The 24,062-nt window shown below is 41.5% G+C and overlaps 8 protein-coding genes across 8 annotated transcripts; 4 read left to right on the top strand and 4 right to left on the bottom strand.

Annotated features, from left to right (window-relative positions):
- Window positions 1-319: 319 nt before the first annotated feature.
- On the bottom strand, window positions 320-520 carry CLUP02_13452 (uncharacterized protein; the record flags this gene model as incomplete). Its single annotated transcript, XM_049292391.1, has 1 exon — window positions 320-520. A coding segment is annotated over one exon (201 nt), but the record flags the coding sequence as incomplete, so codon positions are not given.
- A 3,422-nt stretch (window positions 521-3,942) lies between these two features.
- On the top strand, window positions 3,943-4,760 carry CLUP02_13451 (uncharacterized protein; the record flags this gene model as incomplete). Its single annotated transcript, XM_049292390.1, has 5 exons — window positions 3,943-4,050; window positions 4,110-4,133; window positions 4,184-4,288; window positions 4,348-4,629; window positions 4,707-4,760. The coding sequence occupies 5 exons, from the start codon at window positions 3,943-3,945 to the stop codon at window positions 4,758-4,760; spliced, it is 573 nt and encodes a 190-aa protein (XP_049149536.1).
- Window positions 4,761-6,839: 2,079 nt separating this feature from the next.
- Window positions 6,840-8,406, bottom strand: CLUP02_13450 (CFEM domain-containing protein; the record flags this gene model as incomplete). The annotated part of the gene is made up of 4 exons (XM_049292389.1): window positions 6,840-7,290; window positions 7,352-8,027; window positions 8,109-8,244; window positions 8,305-8,406. The coding sequence occupies 4 exons, from the start codon at window positions 8,404-8,406 to the stop codon at window positions 6,840-6,842; spliced, it is 1,365 nt and encodes a 454-aa protein (XP_049149535.1).
- A 730-nt stretch (window positions 8,407-9,136) lies between these two features.
- On the top strand, window positions 9,137-9,355 carry CLUP02_13449 (uncharacterized protein; the record flags this gene model as incomplete). The annotated part of the gene is made up of 1 exon (XM_049292388.1): window positions 9,137-9,355. The coding sequence occupies one exon, from the start codon at window positions 9,137-9,139 to the stop codon at window positions 9,353-9,355; it is 219 nt and encodes a 72-aa protein (XP_049149534.1).
- A 5,810-nt stretch (window positions 9,356-15,165) lies between these two features.
- Window positions 15,166-16,618, bottom strand: CLUP02_13448 (uncharacterized protein; the record flags this gene model as incomplete). Its single annotated transcript, XM_049292387.1, has 8 exons — window positions 15,166-15,335; window positions 15,407-15,508; window positions 15,565-15,648; window positions 15,759-15,833; window positions 15,900-15,921; window positions 15,946-16,065; window positions 16,302-16,322; window positions 16,385-16,618. The coding sequence occupies 8 exons, from the start codon at window positions 16,616-16,618 to the stop codon at window positions 15,166-15,168; spliced, it is 828 nt and encodes a 275-aa protein (XP_049149533.1).
- A 3,000-nt stretch (window positions 16,619-19,618) lies between these two features.
- On the top strand, window positions 19,619-20,621 carry CLUP02_13447 (retinol dehydrogenase 8; the record flags this gene model as incomplete). The annotated part of the gene is made up of 2 exons (XM_049292386.1): window positions 19,619-20,168; window positions 20,227-20,621. 2 exons carry the CDS (start codon window positions 19,619-19,621, stop codon window positions 20,619-20,621), a joined length of 945 nt encoding a protein of 314 aa, XP_049149532.1.
- Window positions 20,622-20,797: 176 nt separating this feature from the next.
- Window positions 20,798-22,462, bottom strand: CLUP02_13446 (acetylcholinesterase; the record flags this gene model as incomplete). Its single annotated transcript, XM_049292385.1, has 4 exons — window positions 20,798-21,146; window positions 21,223-21,353; window positions 21,411-21,915; window positions 21,984-22,462. The coding sequence occupies 4 exons, from the start codon at window positions 22,460-22,462 to the stop codon at window positions 20,798-20,800; spliced, it is 1,464 nt and encodes a 487-aa protein (XP_049149531.1).
- Window positions 22,463-23,609: 1,147 nt separating this feature from the next.
- On the top strand, window positions 23,610-23,936 carry CLUP02_13445 (uncharacterized protein; the record flags this gene model as incomplete). Its single annotated transcript, XM_049292384.1, has 3 exons — window positions 23,610-23,663; window positions 23,723-23,782; window positions 23,844-23,936. 3 exons carry the CDS (start codon window positions 23,610-23,612, stop codon window positions 23,934-23,936), a joined length of 207 nt encoding a protein of 68 aa, XP_049149530.1.
- Between the last annotated feature and the right edge of the window lie 126 nt (window positions 23,937-24,062).

The raw sequence follows: 24,062 nt of genomic DNA, 5'->3' as shown, positions 1-24,062 counted from the left end.
AAAGTATTAGTTAGTTAGTGCCCTTATAATCTATTAAGTATATTACGTTAATTACGACTTTATAATTAAAATCGTAATTATTTTATAAAGTAAATTTAAATTAACTAGGGGTAGTAGCGTTAAGTTAGTATTATTAGTAGATTTTCGTAAGCTTTTCGAGGGCTATAATTTTTATATCGTTACTAAATTATTAGAGTAGCTATAAAAGACGAGGAACTCAAGGGTAGCCGAAGCGCCGATATAGGCGGCGTAATTTACCCTCCGTTAGGTAGTTAGTAATAGCTTTTTTATTATCGAGGAGTAGAAGCTAAGGGTATCCCTATTGATAAATAATAAGTACTATAATATCTCCCTTAACTAGTAGGTTATTAATATTATTAAAGTGTACTCCTAGCTTATCTATGTCCCTTAGGTAGTATAAGAAAGGAGTATTAGTTAATAAGATATAAAAAGTAATATTACTAAATAGGGTACTAACGACTATAGATCTTAATAACCTTACGGGTTTGCTATTACTAAATTAAATACTTACCTCGCCGGCTCTAGAGGTATTAAGAGTAACTTCGGGTCGTTATTATTATAATACGAGGAGTTAAGGGTAACCCGTAGTTAAGAATTCAGTAGCGCTAGTATTAAGTATAATACCTTAAAAGTCCCCTAACGAGTACTTCTTATTTAATAAAAAAGAGGTTATTAGTTCTATAAGCTTAGTTAACTTATTAATAGAAGTAGTATTAATAAGGCTATACTCTATTACCTAAGTAGCGAGGATATTTATAAGGGTTTTATTACTAATAATAGTCGTAAAGTATACTATTAAAATCTAGACTTCGTCCTCGTAGTTATCCTTATAATTAAAGTCGAGGTTATTAAAGTATTAGATTATAGTATTATTATCGTCGTCGTTAGTAGGAGTAGTTCTTTTATAAAAAGCGAGGAACTATAAATATAAGCTCGGTATAAATCTCTTATTTCTTTCCTTACTATTTTTATACTTCTTATATACTTAACGTTACTCTTTTTCTAAGTACTTAGTTAATTAATAGCTAGTCTTATAATAAACGAAATACTTCTTATTAATAGTACCACGGCCGCGTTAATTCTGCTTGTTAAATTAGGTCTCTTTACTAAAGCTACTATAAGTGCGGTTAGTTTAATAAGTAATAGGGACCTCTTTATTATAAGTACTATTTTAAAAATATTACTACTACTTACTATAGTCGCGCTCTCTCTTTATAATATTAATCAAAGTACTAAGCTAGTAATAGATATTAGTAAATATAAGTACCGGGTTAAGTATAGTAAGTCTATATTTTAGTATACTACTTACGTAGTAGAGGAGTTAGTTACTTATGTTAAAGATAGATCCCTAGGTAGCTAGTGCCTCGTAGAGGATTATAATACGGTTAATTAGTACCTATAGAATTTATTAGTTCGACTTATTTAGGTTTTTACGAACTATAGAGTATTAGTAGAGGTTATAGAGCTTAGCGAGGTAGTTTTAATAGCTCGTAAGTAGTTCGAAGTATTCCTAGGTCCTCTAGTATATTACGTTAAAACTAAGCGGGTTAGAGGTATTACTAAGTTAGTTAAAGTAGAAGGTTAACGCCCTTCCCTTAAGTATATTTAGAAAAGTATTAGAATAGTATTGTTCGCTAATTCTCGCTCGTTAGTATAGTACTTTAAAGATCTAAAGCTTCTTATTAAAAATATCGTACTTCTTACTACTATACTTATTCTTATTATCGTAGAGCTTAGCGAGGTTAAATAATTAGTAAGTATTAGGTATAATATCGTTTTTAGTTTTTATATTAAAGTATAGTGTTTAACGGGGTGGATTTTACTATTAGGTAATAATGATTTTATTTTTTAGTTCTTCCTCCTCTTTTTTTTAGAGAGGCGGTAGGTTAGTTAGTTAATAGCGAGGCTAAGGTTAGAATTTTAATTACCGGGATTAAGCGAGTTAGGGTTATGCAGATTCCCTTACTATTTCTCTAGCTTATTAAATAAGATCGTCGGTATTTATTAGTTATAAGAGTAGTAAGTAGAGGAAGTAAGGATTATAATATAATATATTAAAATATTTAATACGGTTATAATAGGCTACGATTTTTTTAGAAGTTTAGGTAGGGAAGTATTAGGTATTAAGGGCGCTAGTAATCTTTTTTATTATTTAATTACGATTTCTAATCGTTAGATTAATACTATTATTTATAAAGAAGTCTCTTAGTTTTTTAAGAATCGTACTTTCTATTTTTAAAAAGTCCCCTACTTCTTAGTTTTAAAAGTCGGTCTTAAAGTCCTTTTATAGCTCCTCGCCCGTTAGGCCGTCTTAATAATAGTATCCTATTATATAGAAAATAAAAGTATTAAGCTTTTTATCGTTCATAAGGGCGGGTATAATATTAAATAAGCCCTATTAAGTTAGGTTAACGTAGTCCTATTAGCGAATTAGAATTAGGTATAGTTCTATAATTTAAGAGTATAGGTAGGCCGGAGGTAATATTAACTAATTATTAAACCCTTTTTACTTATTACTAGGGCTAGTAGTTATTATAATATATTTATAAGGTAAGTTATATAGTAAAAGATTACCGTGGGATATAATCGTTATATTATAATTATAGTATAACGTTAGTTAGGTTAGAAGGAGTAGTAGGTCGGTTGTAGTAATCGTTTTAATAGTAATAAGCGGGCTACTATTACTAATTAGAAAATTCTGCTCTTTTAACGAGGTATATAAATAGAAGGTTATTAAGGTTAGTAAAAAGTTATAAAAAGGGAAAAAAGGCCTTTTATAACCGTACTTTTAGTAGTAAATAGAGGATTCCGTTAGCTACTAATTAGTAATTCTTTTTAGTACTTCTTATACTTTATTTTATTAATCTAGTCTCGGAGCTTTTGTTAAGTTAGAAAGAGGTAGATTTATTAGTAATATAAAATAGATCCCTATTACTATTATTATTAAAATCTTTTCCTTTCCTTAGTATCTCGGAATACTTCGCTATTAATAAGAGATTTATTATTAACGTACTTATAATTCTAAAGGTTTTGTTATTACTAAGCGCTAGTACGCTAGCGATCGTTAAATTAATCTCTTAATAATTAATCTTTTTTTATTTATTATTAGTTTAAAGTAGCGCTTAGTTATAATATATTTAAAATAGATTCCTTTACGAGCGGTTTAATTAGAGGGAAGTTAGTAATAGTAATAAAATTAGTAAAAATAATATTAATAATAGAGGCGAGGTTAATAATAGTAGTAAAGTAGTTAATCCTTTTATAGTAATAGTCTTAATAAAAGAGATTATATATAATAGAGCGCGCTCTTAACGGCCTACGACTAGTTAATTAGTCGTTAACTAGTAATAATAAAAGAGAGCTAAGGTAGTATAGACTAGGCCGCTTATCGTTAGTTAAATAAATAGAACTAAGTTAATAAGTTAGAATAGCTAGCGAGGTAGGTCGAGGCTATCTCTTTTGCGGTTATATCCTTGCTAACCTGTAGTAGAAATATATATATAATTTAATTACTAATTAGTATTAGTATATACGTAGGTAGGTTAGACCTTTTAGTTATGACTAGGTTAATAGGTTAGTATAGGTCTATTGCGTGTGTATAGGAGGGGAAGATCGTGGGCAGAGCCCGCGGTCCCTTAGTAGGTATAGGTAGGTGGAAGGGTCCGTCTGCACGGGCCCAGACTGCCTACCTACCACCCCTACCTAACTACCTAATAGGGCTCCTTTTCTGCCTCGTAATCCAACAGTTTCAAAAGTCAACCCGAGTCAGATCGCACAGTTTCAGGCCATATATAGACACCGAGTTCTCTCTAGTGTCAGCCTTGATGGTATTTGAACACGCCTTTCGCCGCTGCACTACAGAGACCTGTTCCTCACCATCTAGAAACATTGTTACAACACATTCTTTCTCACTTAACAATCATGAAGGTTTCTGTCATTACCACCCTGCTTGCTCAGGCTTTCGCCGTCAGTGCTTTGCAGAAGTACTGCAACGGTGGACAAGGTCTCGCCAGCGGAAACACCTGTGAAGTGAGTGTCCAAAGCTTACATGTAGTACAATACGATCACTGACATCGATGCGCGTCTAGGGAAAGGGAGCAAACTCTTATTGCGTAAGTTGCAGCCATTCTGTTGAGCAACTTAAATCTAATCATCACCAAAGTGCCTCAACGTACAATCATCAGCGTTCCCCACTTTCCGCGGATCATGCTTCTCCCCCCAGAGCATTCGTGATCGGGAGGATGTCAACCAGGACTGCCCTGGAGGTGTAAGTTATCCCTTGCTGTTTCGTATCCATGAACTTGAATGCTGATCAACCTCCCCTAGTCTGTCTACTGCGTAAGCTACCGTTCACTGACCCTGACAAATGAATGGCTGTTTACTTTTCATAGTGCGACTAAGCTACTCGATCGCGCAAGACTTGACGGAGAAGGTGCTAGGAGAGTAATTAGGGGGTTATCAAGGTCTTTGCGGATAAAGGCCCTGAACATGACCTATGCTGTACGTGCCGTCAAAGGGGATTGGGATAAGAGGCTTACCAAGCTGGACCGGTCGATCGTATCGACTATCAATACCACCATAGAAGATAACTATTTGATACCAATGCAGGTGTGGGCGCAGCGGCAAATTTCTAAGCATCCTGTCTTGAGGCCGAATCTTCTCCGGTGACACCATGACACAAATAGACTGGGCTGTCCGCCAATGCCAAAATGTGGCTGAAACTTGTTTCTACTTGGTAAATCCAGGATCTTTACCAATGGCAGTCCCATCTCTTCACGGAAAAAAATACTTAGTGAGAATGTGGGATAGGATTCTAGATACGATGTTTAGATTAAGGGTTTTCTGGAATAAGTTATTTATCAATAATCTGTCTAGCTTCACCCTCTCAGTGAGCTTGTTTTATAAACAGTTAGCTATAAAGAGGGAGATCGGGGTTATGAAGGAGTGTATCTATGCCCATATTATCCGCTGACTGAAGTCCCTCTCGGAGGCAAAAGTGTAGACTCGGTAAACGCTGTCTGTGGGCTTGTTTGGCAGAGCCAGACTATACTAGATAAGCGCAGATATACGTAGTAGCGGACTGGAGAGACTGAACGCGGTAAGCAGTCTCTAAACTATATGTACTTTACGAGATCACGATGTATGAAAAAAGGCGGCTCCCGGCATTCTATAAAGCCTGTAATTTTCCTGTGGTTTCATGAGGTCTCTTGATTCCAAGCTAAATCTAATAGGCCTTGAAAACGTTTTGCTTCCTTGAGATATTACGGTGACCTATCTGTTGGTATCCCTATTATAGGGTAGTTGGTTCGAACCGTAGTTAACGAAGAGATTAATTAAACTATATAAATATCTGCGTAGTAAGTATAAAAAGGAGGTTCTAACCGTAGGTTAGGCTGGCTACGATAATCGTAAATAGGGCCCCTAATTTGCCCCTGCGCAGTCGGCTGTATGCCGCGGTCGAATTGGACTTCCAATCCGACAGTCTTGGATCTTCTCATCATGTGAGCAATTGCCAACACAAAGACTAGAGCAAGTTATCACGCAAGGTTTCAGCGCAGATCATTGAAATAAGTCTTACACAAAGACTTCGACGCAATGTGCATGGGGTTACTGACAGTAATATGTATGCGCCCTATCCGGCTCATTCAACAACTTGATGTCTCAGAGACGACGAGATCGTCTCAAGTCATTGCTTAAACTCCCAACCCCTGATGTCGATCCGCAACGGTCAGACCGCACCAGACCCCCATCCACATATTTTCAGTAGCTTCTCAAGGGGGTTCCATAGGGTTGACCACATGTTACGTCGGCAACTGCTGGCTGCAACCCACTGAGACACGTCAATGCAGATCCGGGCAAAACTGCCATTGGCAAGGGGACATCTCGTCGCTCAACCTGCAATTGGCCAGTAACATACGCTGTGCATGCCATACGCCACGCGGACTCCCGCCTTCAACGTAATGCCCGATGGTTTTGGCGGGGGATGCCGCCTCTATCTCGTCGAGCCATCGGCTACCTCCCCCACTAGACTTGGACGAGAGAATAAACGTTTCCCGAAACCGTAGCCAAACCGGCTGCATGTACAATCGCTACAAGATATCGCGTAAGCTCAGGAAGGGAAACGAGTGCCACAATAGGCAAGAGGCTAAGGCGAGAGCGGATAGCAGGCAGCGGGCTTATCTCTCCTAGGCCAAGACCACGTTGACAGTGCATCCGCCCACGGCCCGCTCATGGCCCTGGGTAAGACTCAATCCGGCTGAGTGGGTGCGGAGCCAAATGTCGAGGTATCTCTCCGAGTGGAAATGGGTGGCATTGGGGGCCTTAGACAACCACCAGCCCCTTGTACAATGGTAACGACCTTGGAAGGGTATCCGAAATGGATTCAACCGCCTACGATGAGTTAGAGGAACTTGGAAGAGGCGGTCGAGAACTCGGTTGCGATAGCCGGCCAAGAAGCCACTATTCCCGTTCTCAGTCTCAAGTCCGAAGCTCTGCTTGTTTAGCGACGCTGCTTACGCGGGGGGCCATCTCAATCACACGATCAGAAGAAGGGGTCCGAGCGGGTTGTCATTGATGGATCAACCGCCGCTGAACGAAGATCTTGCTTTTCGGAACATGTTCGCACTAATTCGGGCCATCACATCCGCAGGGAGACCTTTCGGTGAGTCGATTAAGTCAATTACCATTGGGCATACCGTCTGGCAGTCCCTCACGCTATTTGTGGTATCCAAAAAAACATTGTGTCATACAACTCGTTCCAAGCGCAGACTTCCGAGCCAAAATTCCGCTAGTGACAAAGGAGAAATAACCAAGGAAAATCAGAACGGGGAACCACTTCGTCCCGTTCTCCCTGTCTTTGAGCTGCCCGCTTCCAGCTCGCGCATGTGAACCAAGCTCGTCTCGTCGTGATAGTCGACAGTGTACTCCTTGGTGTACATGATGCCATTCGGGCTGCTTGAGAGCCCCGAGTCGCGATCGACGGTCCTGACCTTGGCATCGTTGCCCAGTGTCCTGTTCCTGCTGCGACCGTTGCCACTCGATTGAATGTAGTACTTGGCTGCTGCGGATGTGCCGCGTCGTGTCGTGCCCAGCAATTTGGGGAAGAAGCCGACGAGGATGACGCGTATTGAGGGCATGCAGGCGCAGATGATGCCCACGTTGATCTCGACGGTGGACCAGGTTGCGACTTCGAATTGATCCCAGGTTGGGTTCTGGGACTTCGCGAATGCGACCAAAGACTGCAGGCGCAAGATACTAACGACAGTGACACTGGGAACCCCCATGTTAGAGAACGTTCTGAGAGGGGAATCGACGCATTTTGGAGACTTACAAGGTGCCGACGAAGAACATCATGGCCACGCCAATCTTCTTCTTCCAATGCAAGTTCAGACCCTTGATCTGAGATAGAGGCAGAGCGAGCATCCAGATGTCCAACACGATACTGATGCCAGCATTGGCCCAGGCGATGGCGTTGATGTCCAAGCATTGTCCGTTGCGGTTTCCGTCCCACTTTGTCCAGTAAAAGCTGATCGGTTGGCATTGAAAAATGGCGACAAAGATGAAGGTGAGGCCGAATACTGCGTTGAAACCGATGGTGCCCCAGATGAGCTTCTTGATACTGCTCTGCGAAAAGATGCGCATGTAGAAGAAGAGAAGTGACATCTTGAGCAGCGTCACCTGGCCGAAATACATTGGCTCCATGATGAAAAACCAGTACCCAAAGTCGTTGATCTGAGTGAATGAGACTGTCCAAATGTCCTTGCCGAGGCCGTTCGCGGCGAACCCGTGGGTGTTGATGACAGTTCCTGGGATGCCGGAGCCGAGTGTGATGAGAATGAACCAGTCGTCCATGCCGAGGTCGCCCATTGTCGCAAAAACTTTGTGTACCAGGCGGATAATGACGAATACGCCAGACAGGCAGCCCATGGTGATAGAGATGGTGTTGTACATCGGCGTGCGGTTTCTCGGTGTCGCGCCACATGTCGTCTGGGTGATGTTCTTGGTTGCTGCGGGAGAGTGACGGGTTAGATGACAGGTCTTTGGGAGGATTCGCCCATTGGCATCTGAAGGAAGACATGGCCACTCACTAAGAGCATTCCTAAGAGTACAGTTCTGTAGAACACAAGCTTCAACTTCGACCTGCAAAGGAGCATTGGTGCAGATACATGTCTGGTTGGTCGGCGCGCATGGCGAGTTGAGGACCGCTGTTACAAGACATGCTTGCTGTCGTGTAGTTAGTATCTAGAGCACGAGCAAGTTCATGGTCTTCAATTTGTAACCTACTGCGCATCTTGGTAGCGATGCTACAGCTGAAGCAGGATCGCCTTGGGCCGCGGCGCAATGGAGCACCGCAGCCATGGACAGGAACAGAGAGATGAACCTCATATTTGGGTATGTCCAAGTGAGAGATGAGGAAGAACCCCCCCCTCTTTCGAAAAGGGCCGGGAGAAGAAAACAGGGTCGTCGTACAAGCTAGATATGTATCACCTCGAACATGACGTGAGCATCATATTCGAATAGTCGTAGGTCGTGACGGAGGCGTCAAAGGTTTTCCCAACACGAGGTGAAAGGGGTGGGAAGATGGGCGGACGGGAGGGATTAAGGTTGTCGTGAAACGCCTTCTACACCCTCCGTCTTAGTCAACAAGCAGAAGACAGAAGAGGCCACTTTGGGGGAGCTCCTCGGGATGGGTTGCGTGGTTCCTACGTAGCGACATGCCAACGCGGAGATGATGCTCGATGCAGCAAAGGGAGCTTCTTCTGCGGTGCGGCGGTTCCACTTGGGGTCAACGCCACACAAGACCAGTGTGCCGGTAGCGTGCGGGCTAGTTTCGACACACGGTGGTCGCCGTTACACTTCAAGGTGGCATCACGGCTGTTGAACTGTTTTAGCAAACGGCGCGCCCCTTTCCCCATCGTTTCTACGCACTATGCAAGTCTCAGTGGTGGTGGCGGCGGCGGAGACCGGACGACGGCGTGGGCTCTGGTACATCTAACCGAGGGCGACGTTTGGAGGGAACTCGGCCATGGGCTGGAATACCGGACTGGACAAACATACTGCGTAGGACCCTGGTGCCCAGCTCCGGCTATGGGATAATGCCCAGGGTTCATCCAGGATGGCAGCTGTATATGGCAGGCGAGGGCTGGCCTGCGCAGAGAGAGAAAGCGAGAAATGTGATACACTGACATGCAGGAGGCTCCCCGTCAACGTGGCATGGCAGCGGACCGAGGCCACGACTGGTCTGGAGCGCCGCACATGTCGGGTAGGGGACCGGACTTGCAGACTTGCAGTGAGTAGTGATCGAGGGGCACAACCCATGGAGAGACTTGGATGAGTATGCGGATGGAGGCCCGTCATCTGTGCCACACAAATCCACCCATATCCGTACATGCATATCTTCAGGGAGGGAAAAGAAACCCCAGGAAGGGGGGCCCAGACACAGTCGCCGAACCAAGGCGAGCAAGGGTCGGGGAGCATCGTGAGCGCAAGGATCAACACCCGGGGGGCCCAGCGAGAGAAAAATCTCCTCGAACCTCTTGCCCTGGAAGAGGGGCCTGCTCTCGTGCTTTGTGCAGAGGAGAGCCCAGATCACAGATGCGGTGGCAGGGGCCAGCATCCCACCGGGATTGAGATGCCATGCCTGGATACCTCCTCGCGATGCCACTGCGGAACCACGGTAGCGTAGCTCGATCCAAATGAACAAACAATGGAAAGAATTCGAACTTTTTTTCTTCTCGGTGGGCAATCGCCGACGGCACAGCAAAAGCTTGTGCGACAATCGGGGGCTGGCCGAGGCTGGCGCGGCAATGCAAAGCTGAGGCGAAGCTGATTGTTCCCGAGGAACGGTAATAGCAACTTGTAAGTTGTGGTGTGCTGGTGCAACCAGCTTTGACACACACACAGAAGCACATCAAGATGCCGAAATAACCAGGAGGAAATGCCCGAAGAAGAGCCAGAGTTTCGGTGTGGCAGGTTCAGTAACCGCATCGAAGGAACCTCTTTTCTTTCTGGAAGACCGCCCCCCGTGCCCCCAAGACGGACACGCAAGGCACGTAACAGGCTCATCACACACACACAGACGAAGGGGGGCGTGTGTCCCTTTTTTTACCCCTTGGGACGTTAGGCCGGGCAGAGATGGCGTCGCAGTTAGCCGGTGCTATCCCTATCCTGGTGGCACATCCGGCACGCTGTGTGTGTGGAGTAATTAGTTGAAAATGGGGACGGTTAGAGGGTCTGAGCCGGCACGACGTACGGCAGACTGCAAGAGGCACTCTGCCAAAATACTTTTTTCATATGTCAAAGCAGAAATCGTATTTTACGGTTACCCTACTACTTAGGATAGGGTTTAAATTAGTATAATAACCTATAAATAGGGGTTATAAAGATTTATAGCTAAAGAAATACTTTAATTTCGTAATATATTAAACTATATAGTAGTATATAAAATTATATAATATTATACCCTAATACAAAAGTTTTTTTTTTTTATAATTTTATTATAAAAGTAATTACTACTTTTTACCCTTTTATAAATAAAAATTACTCTTTACTTAAGTTATTAAATTAATAGCTCGCTTATAAATATTATAATATGGATTTATAATAATTTCTAATCTCTATATAAAACGTTACCAAACTAATCGACTTTATAATACTTTTTTATAAAACTATTTTAAAACGACCGATTAATAATAATATTTATATAAGCTTTACCCTTTTTATATAATAAGAATATATAAATATATAAGCCTTAATATTAATAAAATCTCTTTTTATAAGCTTAAAAAAGCGGGAACGAAGTATTTAATAAACGAAACAAAAGCTAAAATAATTATTAATAATAAATATTTTTATTATATTATATAATATATCCTTTTTTAAAAACGAACTTAATAGTTTCTAAGTAATAACTTATATTAATATCTAAGTTATTAAGAAGTTTATTAAAAAAGTTTAGTTTAATCGCTTCTTAACGTTTACTTTATATTAAAATATAATACGATTTATTATTTTATATTTTATAATAAACTAGTAAATTCTTTTAATAAAGTAAATAGTATTTTTAATTAATATAAAGAATCCTTATAATATTTTAGAGTATTATAAAGTAGTATATAAAGCTATAAGTTTAGAGAGATTCCTTTTTAAAATTACGATCTTATATAAAAAAAATAATTACTAACTTTTTTTTATTTTTTAAACTAAAATTAAGTTATTAGTTATTAAACCTTAGTTAGTAAAAAAGGGAAAAGGTTATATAAAGCTAATTATAATTAAAACTTTAAATAAAACAATATATAAAAATGTTCTAAAAATATAGTTTTTAATAAGTAATAGTATTAAACTAATAATAAAAATTAAAAAGGAATTATTAGTTAAGTAAAAAAAGAAGATCGTTAAGAAGGAGGTAAAGGCTAAAAAAGAAGGTTAAAAAGAATAAAAATAATAAAAAAGACGAGATTATAATAGTTTAATAAAAAAATAAAGTTTATAATAATAAATAACTTAGTATACTATAAAAATAAAAACGAGTATTCTTATTAATAAATAGTTTAGAATAAACTATAATTATATTTATAATTCCTCTTCGTCCTTAGTATTACTTATAATTACGAAGCTATTTAATATTCTAAGATTAATTTTAAAGTTTTTTAATCTCTATTTAACCTATATAATACTACCCTATAGTTTACTAAGTAAAGTAACTTCTCGTTGAAGCTTATTACGTATATACTATTTTAAATAAATATAAAAATATTAATGTGCTTTAAAATAAAAATAATTAACCTTACTAAACTTCGTACTTTTAGTTAATATAATTAAGAAGCCCTTAATAATTAAAATATAAATTTATAAAGTAGCTTAAGGAAAATATATATTTAAATTATTATTATTTTAAATAGCATTTAATAATTATTAAACTTAGTTTTAGTTAATTAGCTATATAAAGTTTCATATAGTTCGTAACGTAGGTTAATAATATAGTTACTATAGCTAATTAAAAATAACATAAGAGTAACCTTTTTCATAACGAATTTAATAAGAGTTTTAAATTTATATAAAGTTAATAAAATTAGAACGAATTAATAATATATACGTAAATAGAAGTATAATCTAGTTAGAGAGTATATTTATATAAAATAGCCTTTAGAACTTAAGTAGTTGGAAGTATTTTTATAAACGTAAGTATATTCATATATACTAAAATATATATTACTTACTTACTAATATACTAATCTATTTTAATAAAGACGATTTTACTAACTTTTAATTTTAATATTATAAATACTTTTATTAAAAATCTAGTAATTATAGAATATAATTAGACTTTTTATTATTAAACGGTATTATAAAAAGTAATAATAAATACTAAACATGAAAACGGTTTTTTTCCCTCGGTCTAAACGAACTCATAATAATATAAATCCCCGTTATTGAATAATAATAAGATATTATATAAATATATTCCGGGATATATAAATAGAAACCCCTATATAGAACTATATAATAAACTATAAATAAGTATTCATATTAATATAAATTTCAAATTTAAATAGTAAAAGCTTATTATATATATTTAAAAACTAAATATAATTTAGTCTAGGAGTCGTAAACCCTTTATAATAGGACCTTATTTTATTTAACTAATTTTAAACTTATTATAAAAAGGTTTTATAATATATAAAATAAAGTTTATCTTTACTAATAATATAAGCTTATTAGCGAACCTATATATAAAAATACTCTTTATTATACTTTTTAGTATAGCGAGTAACTTTTAGTATATTAAAAAAGAACTTTTTTAATTAGTATTATATAATTACGAGCTATTTTAGTATTTATTATTATTAAAGCTAATTTTATTAACGAAGTATTAATAATCTTATAGCCGTAATTATAAATCCTTTAAATTAGAGTTAAAAAAGAATATCTTTATTATTTAAGTATTATTAGAAAAATAATTCTTAAATACGAATTAATAAATCCTTAGAAAAGACCGTACGCTCTTTTTATTATAAGTCCTATTTCGTAAGTTAATATTTAAAAGTTCGCTTTATAATTCTAATATTAAAAACTATAAGAATATATATAATAATTATATTATAAGTCTAATTACTTTCTAACTTTATAATAATTATTATTCGATATAATAAAAGATTAATATGTAGTTATACTATTTTAAAAAAGTAGTAATATATAAAATAAAAAACTAAAAAAGAAATTTTAAGTAAGGGGTAAATGTTTATATATAATTATAATAATATATAGGGGTATCTTTTTATTTATAAGGTTTTATAAATATATATATAGAAATATAGACGCTTATAAGGATTTATAATGCTAAAAAAGATAGAAAAGTAGATAACAATAATATATAATAAATAAGAATTCTATAATTTTATTAAAAACGTTAAACTTTAGGGGGAGCTTTTATATAATTAGTTACGGCTTTTTATAAGCTAAATTAAGTACGTATACTCTAGCTTATAGTTAATAAGTACCCTACGACTCTATAAGGGCCTTATTACCCGGGTATTAAGCTTAATCGTACTATATCTTAATATATACTTATATAAACTCCTATATTATATTATATAAGAATATTAAATTAATTACTCTTTATTTAGAATTTATATAAGTTAGTAACGCTCTTTATAATCCTATGTATTATTATATATACTTTTTTTATTATTTTTAACTTATTTAGCTACTTATTTAAGGGCTTTTATTATTATATAAAGGTATATAGCGGGAATAATACTTAGAGACTTAAATAGAGCGTTAATACGGACTTTATTATAACCCTTATAATTATAATTATACTTAACGACCTTAATAAGTATATTACGAACTAATATAAACCGTTAATAAATTATAAATAAATATAAAATAGTATAGGGTAACGTATAAATAATAATAAGAGGTATAACGAGCGTATATTTATATATAATAAATATATAGTTATAATTAAAGTAGCCCTTATTTATAAAAATAACATAATTAAGAAAAATATTTATTCTAGCCTTATAATAAGCGCACGAGTCGGTACTAATCTTAGCGTTGCTATATATAATCGTTTAAATAGTATTAATAACTTAAGTATAAGTTACGGTAATATCTAGGGGTATATTATAGCTATTTTTAATAATTTTAGAATTAAGCTAAATTTAACGCTAGGGCTAGATTATATAAGTTAGTATAATAATATTAAATAGTATAAGGTAGTATATATTAACTTATATAATACTAAGGTTATAGATTTAATAAAAAGTCTTCGAAAGGAAAAATAAAGAGCTTATAAATAATATAAAAATCTATATAGTAAGGAAGCTATTATATAAAAGTATACGTATTAATAAAAAGGTAAGAGGTTATTTTATAAAATATAAGGTCGTTAAGGTATTACGTAAGTTAGTATATAGGGACCGTTAGGAGCTATATACCCTTAATACGGGCTAAAACACTATATTAAGTACTTATTATAAATATTATGTAGCGTATACAATTATTAAAAAAGGGAGTGTCTTATACCAAATTATTAATATATATACGTAAATAGTTAATACTAAAGAAAAAAGTAAATAAAAAAAATTAAATTATAAATAGGTATATACGCGTAATTACACTTATAATTACGCGTATATTAGCCTAAAAAAAAGCATGATTATTAATTAGTAAAAATTGCACTAGTAATTGCGTATAAAATTACCTAATTATACCTAATTAATATTTTTAATTAGTAAATCGCAAATATTTTACTTATAATTACGTATATAATTAGGTAATAGTAATAAAAATAAAATAAAAAAGAGTATAAAATATAATAAAGCGAAATATAGTCGCTAATAAGTAACTATAAGGGCGTAAGTAGATTACTTACTTTACTTAAGGAATATTAGGTTAGTTAAGAGAAAAGGGAAATTAATTAATAATAGAAATTAGTAAAGAGGATATACCCCCTAGCTACCCTATTTTTACTAAGTAATATAACTACCCTTATATAATCGCTACTACCTACGGTTATAAGTAATTCTTTATAATAATATACGGGATTTATTATAATATTTATTTATATATATAAAAAAGTTACGCTATTAATACCTAAAATTTATAGTAGCCGTAGGTCTATTAGAAAGAACGGTTTTAGCAGAGTGCCTCTTGCAGTCTGCCGTACGACGCGCCATTGGTGGCCAATGTTCGATCAAAGTTGGGACGGGGAAGAGAAAACTGAGATGTGGTAGATGTGCGATGCGAGTATTTGGTCTGATTGCCGATATTATGACTCGAGAAGAGGCAAAATATGGACTCTACCACTTGTTCACTTGAGTCTGCATCCGTATGTGTATGGTTTGTCCGCGTGGGTTGGCTCAGCTCGGGTGTTCACAACTCGCTTGATGTCGCTTCTCATGCAGGCTGCAGCAGCGGATCGTGGGCAATCTCCATTGCTCATATATTGGCAACCGGCCGAATCCTTCGGCTCTCTGCCCTGCACTCGGCTTAATGACCGGATTTTGTCGGATTATTCGCGAACTGGCCCAGGACTCCAGGGGAAGGTCAATTCATCCATAGGCGGATCTCGACCTTTCTCTGGAAGACCAAGGGGGTCTATTGGAAGGGTTTCCGATGCTACCCAGCAGAGCAAATGTGGCCTGAGAACCCAATACTTTTGTCTCCTTTCTGCCCCAGCTTTGGGGGGTTCGTAAGGGTTCCTCGGTGATAGATTAAATGTTTCTGACCTGTCGTCCGGGGTTCATCGTATCTCGCCGGATGCACCATGAAGGATCGGGGCTTTGTTTGAAAGGGTTTGAACTCTGTGGAGAACGAGTGGAGGCAAAAAGCCTGAAAGTAAAAAGAGCGGCCAAGTTTTGCTTTTCCACCGTGCGTTGTTGTCTTCGTCATCTACCCGCAAGTTGTGTGACGGACTTCAGCATTCTGCAGATATTCTGCGTACTGATCGTAACGGCAACGCGCGTTGGGCACTGACGAAAGGCGTTGAACCGCCGAGGGCAGAAAAACAAAGAATAAGAGCGGACTAGGAGAGAGCTAACCTCGGGTCAAGTGGCGGTTGCGAGATGAAGAGACGAAAGAGGCGCAACACTAGCTACTCGTGTTCCCATCTTCTAGTCTTGTTCTAGCGGAAGCCATCGGACACCACCGCGGCACCGTCGCATGCACCGCCGAACCATTGACGGCAATTCAGCAGCCCGTTAACCGTCTCTCCCCGGAGCGCCGCCGGGCGTTGTGGAGTTTCTGACTCTGCTCTACTACGTAGCCTTCACCTTGCGGATGTTCTTCGGTTCCTGTGGTTTTTTTTGTGCCAGGCTTTCAGCTGCGGCCTACCCCCTCGTATGAGACGGCGGACACTACGATGGGGCACTTCTGATGCCATGTTCCCTGTCGCAATCATGCCGGGACCGGGATTCCGGTGGCCGGCCGTCTGTGAGTAATGGGAGAGTACGGGGGGATGAGGTGTTTTGCGGCTTGCTTGCCGCTTGCCTATGCCTTGAAAGAGCCCCCTCGACCCTAGGGCAAAGCCACGCGGCGGGTAACCTGGTTTCCGTGTGGTGATATTGGGGGCCGCGAGATTGGTGCCCATGATGAGCCATTAGTTTCCGGCGATTGAGTTGGAATGCGGGAATCATTTCATCTTGTTTAGATTTTAGAACACATCGGAAAATTGTCACTGTGGATGACGAGATTGTGCTAAGATCAAATGTCTCAATTCAGGCATTTGTATGGTCTCGGACACGGGCCGGAACTCTCTCCTCCAAATAAGAGCCAACAACCAAGTATCATGCGCTTTTCGCATCTGTCCTGCAAGCAACCTGCCGGCTCTTAGGGCTCTAGTCTGACTTCGAAAAGCAGAGTCAGCCAACGTGATTCGCCAATGCCCAAGTCCACAGCCCCCTCGAGTTTCGCGGGAAGATCGATGTTGTACGAGAGGCGACTGGTTCATGCGAGCACGGGCTGACCTTGGCCACTGTCCCCAATTTTCTGCCCAGTTCAGGCTTACACGTGGATCCCGCTCCACGGGTCTTTTGTCCCTGCCTGTGTTCCTGCGTTGCTTACGGAGTACTGTGGTTTTGTCAGACTTGAGTGGTAGGCTGATGGCGTGTCAGACATTGACGAATGGCCCTGTTTTTTCTTTCTCCTGATTCCATTTTTTGCTCCTGTTTGTCTAACATTCAGTCTTGCCTGTTGAATCCTGTCAGCGGAGGGAGCAGAGACAGGCGTCGGAGCAACGCGCAGATCCAAGGGCCCGAAAACCCGGTTCGGTGCTCGGTGTTGACTGAGGTACACTACCAGCCCTGCTGCATGTCTGGTCTGCCAGAGAGCGGCGTAGAATGGCCATGTGGTTTTCGCAAACAATCTTGGCTGCAGCATGCAATCTGATTTTCGCAAACATGCATACCTTGATCATGTAGTAGGAAAGTTTTCCTGCGTTGTTGGTCCGAACAAACTCTCACATGTTCATGGCTGGCAATTCCTGGAGTTCTTTCCTCTCTCTTTTTTCTCTCGTCCTTCCTATTTAGAACGGCAGAGTTCGCTCCCGAACCGGGATTTGCACAGAGTTCAGACGAACGGAGATGGCTTCCTCTTCTATCTTGCTGCGACACTGGTGGGGGGAGGCATTAGGTTTTGACAGCTATACTGGCATGTCGGTATTCTCTGCGACAACATGGTCTATTGCATTTGACACGCCGGCAACTTCGCCCATGTCTTCCGAGTTCCAGCAACACATGACTGACTGCATATTTACTAGCCACAGTTTGTTTGAGGAAACATTGCTGAACAATAGTTTGCAAGCCTCAACTGGCAGCCGTTGGTACCGACAGACGCCACAATATCCGAGGGCATTGGATTGATCATTGTTGTCTTGCCAATACAGCACTCGAGACTTAGGTGACATCGCGCTAGAAAAAACGAACAATAGAGTTCAAAAGCTTGGCAAGGGTCACGATCAACAATCAAACCAGTCGCTCGGTACGCAAACTTTCCTTTTCAGGAAAGGTATCCGCGTTTGCGGCCAAAAACTGACTTCACCCCTTGCAATGATTGCAATATTGCTGTGCCGCTGCCCGCAACCACATACCCAGCGAACCCAGGAGTCTGCTTCCAATGTCCGAGTCCGAGTCTTTCCAAGAATCCAACCCACCGGAGTTGATTTCGGAGGTGGCTCCGGCGTCCTTCATCCCCGTGCATCTATCGTGACCGCTGAAGAAACATTCGTGATGGATTGGCCCACTGCTCAGAGTGGCTTGCACCGTCAATCTTACGATCTCACGGAGTTCTTGCCGGTGTCAGGTTAATCTGGTATTGGGGACGAGGTTCACTTCTGGTGTTTGCGGAGCTCCTCCAACTACGCCGCTTATAGATCATCATCACCACAAATGCCAAGCTCCCAACTGCCGACAAGTTTGTGTTGTCGTTTTCGTGTAACCTTGATCCCACAAACTACATAATGCGAGGCAGCGAAGGAAGGAGCAGCGATCGGTGATCTCAGAATTCCCGTTCCAGCTCACGTTTATAAATAGTCCATCTTGGCCATTCCAATCTGGCAGACACGTCACACGGTCACACAAGTGATTAGTTGTTTGTACCCAGATTTCTAATCTATCTTTTTACTCATTGATGAGCACAGTGCGGCTAGGAATACTGTTTTGAGCTCATGCTATTGAACTTTTTTGCACTGAAGTGCTTTCAGCTGTTGCCATGTCCTCAGTCTTTATGAAAATGCACTCGATTATCCGGCGAGAAATGAGGCTCGTTCGGCGAAGGGCTAGGAAGAGCAGCCAACCCAAAATGATTCAGGCGCAAAGCTGGGTTAAATTTTACTTGAGAACAAGGTTTATTCCATGTGAGTTTCTATGGTACTTCTATTAGCTTCAGGTATGAAGATGATGATACCTCAAGAACTGGCCCCAAGTGCCAAAGCCCCTCCGCAAGCTCGTGAAGTTTCTCGCGTTATGTTGATCTTGTGATTCGATCAAAACTGTAGCAACTTTTGCTTGGCAATGTGTAATACGTTGACGACAAAGAGAAGTCAGCTAGTGACCCAATGAAGGTCGAGCTTGAGATGACCATGCCATGTGTGAGGGGCTACGATAAATCCCACACGTTATAGGTTCTTAAAGCACCAAGGTAAATTCAGAGTCCTGCCATAGCGATCTCCCAGCATAGCGATCACTCTATACGTGCTACTTCCGATGCTCGGGTTGAGTCTACGAATTGATCTGTCATGCTGCGCTTTGCACCATCTCACGCGCCAACCTGCAGCAAGCTTGGCTCTGAGAAATGTCAAGTCAAATCTCACCGACTCGGACTTATCAAACCGGTGATTAGCCTCTGCAAGTATTTAGTGCTAATAGTAAAGATCACATGTTGGAAATCAAATGCAGTCGCCGGTACGCTGTGATATATGACCCGGATGTAGTCCGGATCTTGCTTAAGTCCGCGAGGGCCGATTCTCCGTGAGACACTGGCCGATGCAGGGCCGCTCACATCTAAGTCTTTTCGGCTTCAGCCTCAAAGTCCGGGCGTACAAGCTCTAAAAAAAACAAGGATAAAAACTCGTTCGCATTAAGAAGCAAACGAGATGGCTATTGGAAGAGTTGAACCAAAGCTATACAGAAGTTGCAATTCCATCACCATGTCTCATCCGTTTGTTGTCCCAGACAGACCTCTGACATGGCTCATCACCGGCTGCTCATCCGGGTTTGGACTAGCTCTCACAAGACTGGCGCAGAAACAAGGGCACACGGTGATCTCCACCTCGCGCAACCCGCAAAAGACGCCGGACCTAGTGCGTGAAGTCCAGGATGGAGGGGGCCGCTGGCTTCCGCTCGACGTTGACGACCTGAACTCGGGAGACCTCATCACGGACCTCGAGAAAGCTGGTACTTTGATCGATGTGCTAGTCAATAATGCTGGATGGTCCATCCATGGCCCGGCAGAAGGTTTCACGGAAGAAGAGACGAGGGCGCAGATGGATACCGTATTCTTCGGGCCCTACCGGTTGATGAGGGCGGTCGCCCCCCTCATGCGAGAGAGAGGCAGCGGTGTCATCGTCAATATCAGCTCTGGGGCTGGGTTGGAGGAGAGAGAGTCGATGGGCGTTTATGCGGCTGCGAAAGCCGCGATGGATGGTGAGTGCAATAACCTTTAACCCTCTCGCGAGTCAACGGCTGATGGTATTTCCAATAGGTGTTAGCAAAGTCCTCGCAAAAGAAATGGCTCCGTTCGGTGTCCGCGTCTTGACGGTTGCGCTCGGTTCGTTCGACACGAATATGGGGCCGACGGTTAGGTTAGCGAGCAAGCCTACGCCTTCGGACTACGACGGCAGTGCTCTAGATGCAGTCTTTAAGGTCATGGCTGCATCGGCAACAGAAGGCTTTCCTGCCGATGGGGATCATGTGAAGGCAGCCAAGGTGATATATGAAGTCATTACCGGCACAGGAGTAGGTGAGGGCAAGGAGGGTGAGAGGATGTTGCCTTTGGGAAGGGATATGGCGAAGAGAGTCGATGATGTCGTTGGAGGGTGGCAGAGAACCATGGGCGTATTCGGAGATGTATGCAACAACGTGTACTTGGAAAAGTAAACGCCTCATGTAGAGTCAAGTCTCATAATGGAAGGCCGTTCAAATGCCATAAAATTGATATACAAACCCCGAACAATGATCTCAAGACATAATACGCTTCTGGCGGGTTATTGTCTTTGTCTCAAAGCTTCTCCAGGCTGTCACTAGGTAATTTCATGAAGCCATCTCTTCAATACTCACCTGTTGTCAACCTCTTCCAGGCTGACAGTCTCCCAACCCTTCTCACCACCACCTAGCACGATTCCCACACCTTCCCTCATATCATTCCACCCCATCTTCCGCAACCCATCCGGCCCATCTTCTGCGAAAGCTACATACAAATCTTGCCATACACGTGAGACCTTCTCTTCCAACGGCGTAGAGGGGCCACGAGCCCAATCGTGCGTTCCGAAGATCAAAGGCATGTCCGAGCTGTGATAGGCTCGCAGCCATGGTCGGGGACTGATGTTATGAAATGAGCTGGTACCAGCAGGTGCATAGTCTTTGAGCAAGAAGCGGAATGTGGGCGTATGAGCTGAGCGTGCTCTGTCACCCGGCAGATCGTTAGCAGCTGTACTGAGAGTCTGAGATTGTTAGGATATATGAGGAGAGCATTTCGTACCGCGCCATGGCAACCATAGGTCCCAAGAAGTAGTCTTTTGTGATCTTTTCCGCCCAAAACGAATCAGCCCTGTCGGGATGATATACAGCTACTGAATTTCCCTCGTCGTTCATGGTTCCACAAATGGCAGGCTTGTTGAAGCTGGTTAGTGATGATCAACTCGCAATCAGAGAACGCCTTCCGCTTACCAATTTACTGAAGTTTCCTGCCTCGGCCCTGTCTTCATAATCATCAAATAGTGTAAAGCCGTCTACCGCGGGCCGGAAGCTCAGAAAAGGCTTCTCTTCAGTAGCCCAGTGATGCTGGATAGCCTCGAGGAGCTCTTGCGGAGGCTGCTGTCTCATAAACTCCAACTCCGCCGCAGCATCGCCGCCCGGGAAACCGAGTGCCTTGGCGAGAGCACTGAAGTGCGTACATCCCGGGTCGCTCACTGGAAGCGGAGGGAGTGCACACCCAGAATGGAGAATGAGATTTCGCACCAGGGGTTTGTCCGGATGCAGGAACGCGTGGCAGTCGATGCTGCGGGCGCCAGCCGATTGTCCAAAATGCGTCATTCGCGATGGATCACCGCCGTAGGAGGCGATGTGTTGATGTACCCATTCCAGCCCGAGCCGCTGGTCTAAAAATCCTAGATTTCGTTCATCAGGGCTGAGTCCCGCGGCGTTGGGGAAGCCGAAGACGTTCAGTCGATAACTGGATTCGTGTAAGCGCATAGATCCCGAGTTGGGATTGGGATGGTCCGAGAGGTTCGGTATACTAACTTGATGCTGACAACAACGTGGCGCTTGCTGCTCTCGATCCAGGGCGTTGGATTCTGATAAGGAATCGTAGAGCCGCCGACGAGAAATGCGCCGCCGGTGATGAACACTATCACAGGGAACTTCTTCGTGAACGCCTCCTTGACCGCATCTTTGGGTGCCCAAATGCAGAGAGAAAGACAATCCTCGGAAGTGTCGTCTCGGATCTGGTGTTCAGTCACATCCGTATTATAGACCGACGGCCTGCCTCCAAGCTGTTGAGGGCAAGATAATCCAAACTTTGTGGCATCGATGCTGTCGACCGGAGCCTTCGGCGTTGGAGGTAACCATCGGCGCGGCCCTATCGGCGGTTCGGCGAAGGGAATGCCTAGGAATTGGGCGACGTTTGGGTAGTCTCTGTTGATGAATCCTTTGACGGAGCCGAAGGTCGAGTTTACTGTGACATAGTCGACTCCCAAATTGCTTTCACTAATGATAGACATGATTGATTGATTCACGTGTTGCAGGTTGCTCCTCCTCGTTGTCTGACGTTGAGGTTGACCAGAAAGGCCTCTCCAGTATGCGCAGGACAAGGTACAAGCTGTCAGCGGGTTCTGTCCTCTGGTATAGGGCATGTTTAATTAACTCCACATAAGGATGCAGGATCAATTGCATGAGTACGGAGTATCAAATCCTGAATAGGCAGTCGTCTCTATGGTCCTGAATGGTTTACACATACCGTGGCGTCAGGACTCTTCTCCTTCGGTTTAAATCCTTTTTCTTGAGATTCTCTTTGTATCTATAATATCCATCAAAGTGCTGTCCTTCATCCTTGGGTGTCAAAGCGTGTCGACGGCCCTGTCACTACTCCAGAATGGCCCCTGAATCCTGGTTCACTTTAGGCTCTATCAGCACTGTGGCAGCGGACCCATCTGCAGGAGGATGTCGCCTGAGGTTCGTCCATAGGTAATGCAAATGTCTCCGCATAGCTGTAAATTGGTAGCATAGTAAGCAGCGTCTTGATTCCCTGGATGGTTGCCATTTCACGAATAACTGATGTCTCTCGCATTCTAGCAAGCATAAGAATGCGGTGTTCATTCGCATACAATTGAGTACAACGAGGCGCAAACCCCAAATCATTTGTCTGACGGAACAGTGGAGTTGAAGAGGATCCAGTGATGTTGAACAACTGCCATGTGAGGTGTAACAACGCACACACGAATTGCTTGCATAAGTGAGACTTGCTCATCGTTGAGTCAAGACTCGAGACTATCCATATGTTACACAAGGCATCATCAGCAGGGCCGCCACGACTGAACTAAGCGGTGTGAATTGGACCATCGTAGGGCCCGTTCAACAAAAGGAGAGTTTTAGACGAGAGTAAAAAGTTTACTTTCGCACTATTAGTATTGACTAACGTAGGAAGCAGAGGACACTAGGGATGGATATTCATGACCAGCGCCTTCTAAAGCCGGTGCCTTTGCAAGGGGCTGCTATTGAGAGGCCGGCTATCTCAAGTTGAAGCTCTGAATGCCGTTTTCTAGTATAAAAGCAGAAGGCCCGTACCGAAAACGTCCCAGAGACCAACTCAACAAGCAACTGCAGACATCTACCAATCTAACAAATCACCCACACCGTCTTCCCCCGAAAATGCAGATCAAGGCCGTTGTTCTCTTTCTCACAGCCACGCTGCTTGGCTCTGCGGTAAGATGAACCGCAGTGGCCCAATAGACGTATTTCCCAAACGCTGACTTTTGATTCAGAGTGCCTTCTGCAGCAAAGATGACTGTTGTTTCAAGGACAACGTGGCTCGCGATAAGCACGTAAGCTCTATACTTCCCTTGCGTACTTCGTTGTGTCTCATTACTAATGCTAGCTGTGTAGAACGGCGATGCATTTTACTGCCTGAACGTCATGCACGGAGGACCTTGCCATGCAGACTGCTGTACTCTTGATGGATATGGACGCTCCTGCTAAGGTTCGAGTTGGTGATGGAGAGGTCATCAAGGAATGGCGTTACCGGATTTAGGAGCTGTGGTGCTGGAATGTTCGTCGAAATCAGGGACTGGTGACAGCAGAAAAGCCTTGAATCTAGAATTTCTG

The sequence above is a fragment of the Colletotrichum lupini genome, chromosome 7 (genome assembly GCF_023278565.1).
Source record: "Colletotrichum lupini chromosome 7, complete sequence".
Classification (NCBI taxonomy): Eukaryota; Fungi; Ascomycota; class Sordariomycetes; order Glomerellales; family Glomerellaceae; genus Colletotrichum; species Colletotrichum lupini.
This window is presented reverse-complemented; position numbering and strand designations above follow the sequence as displayed.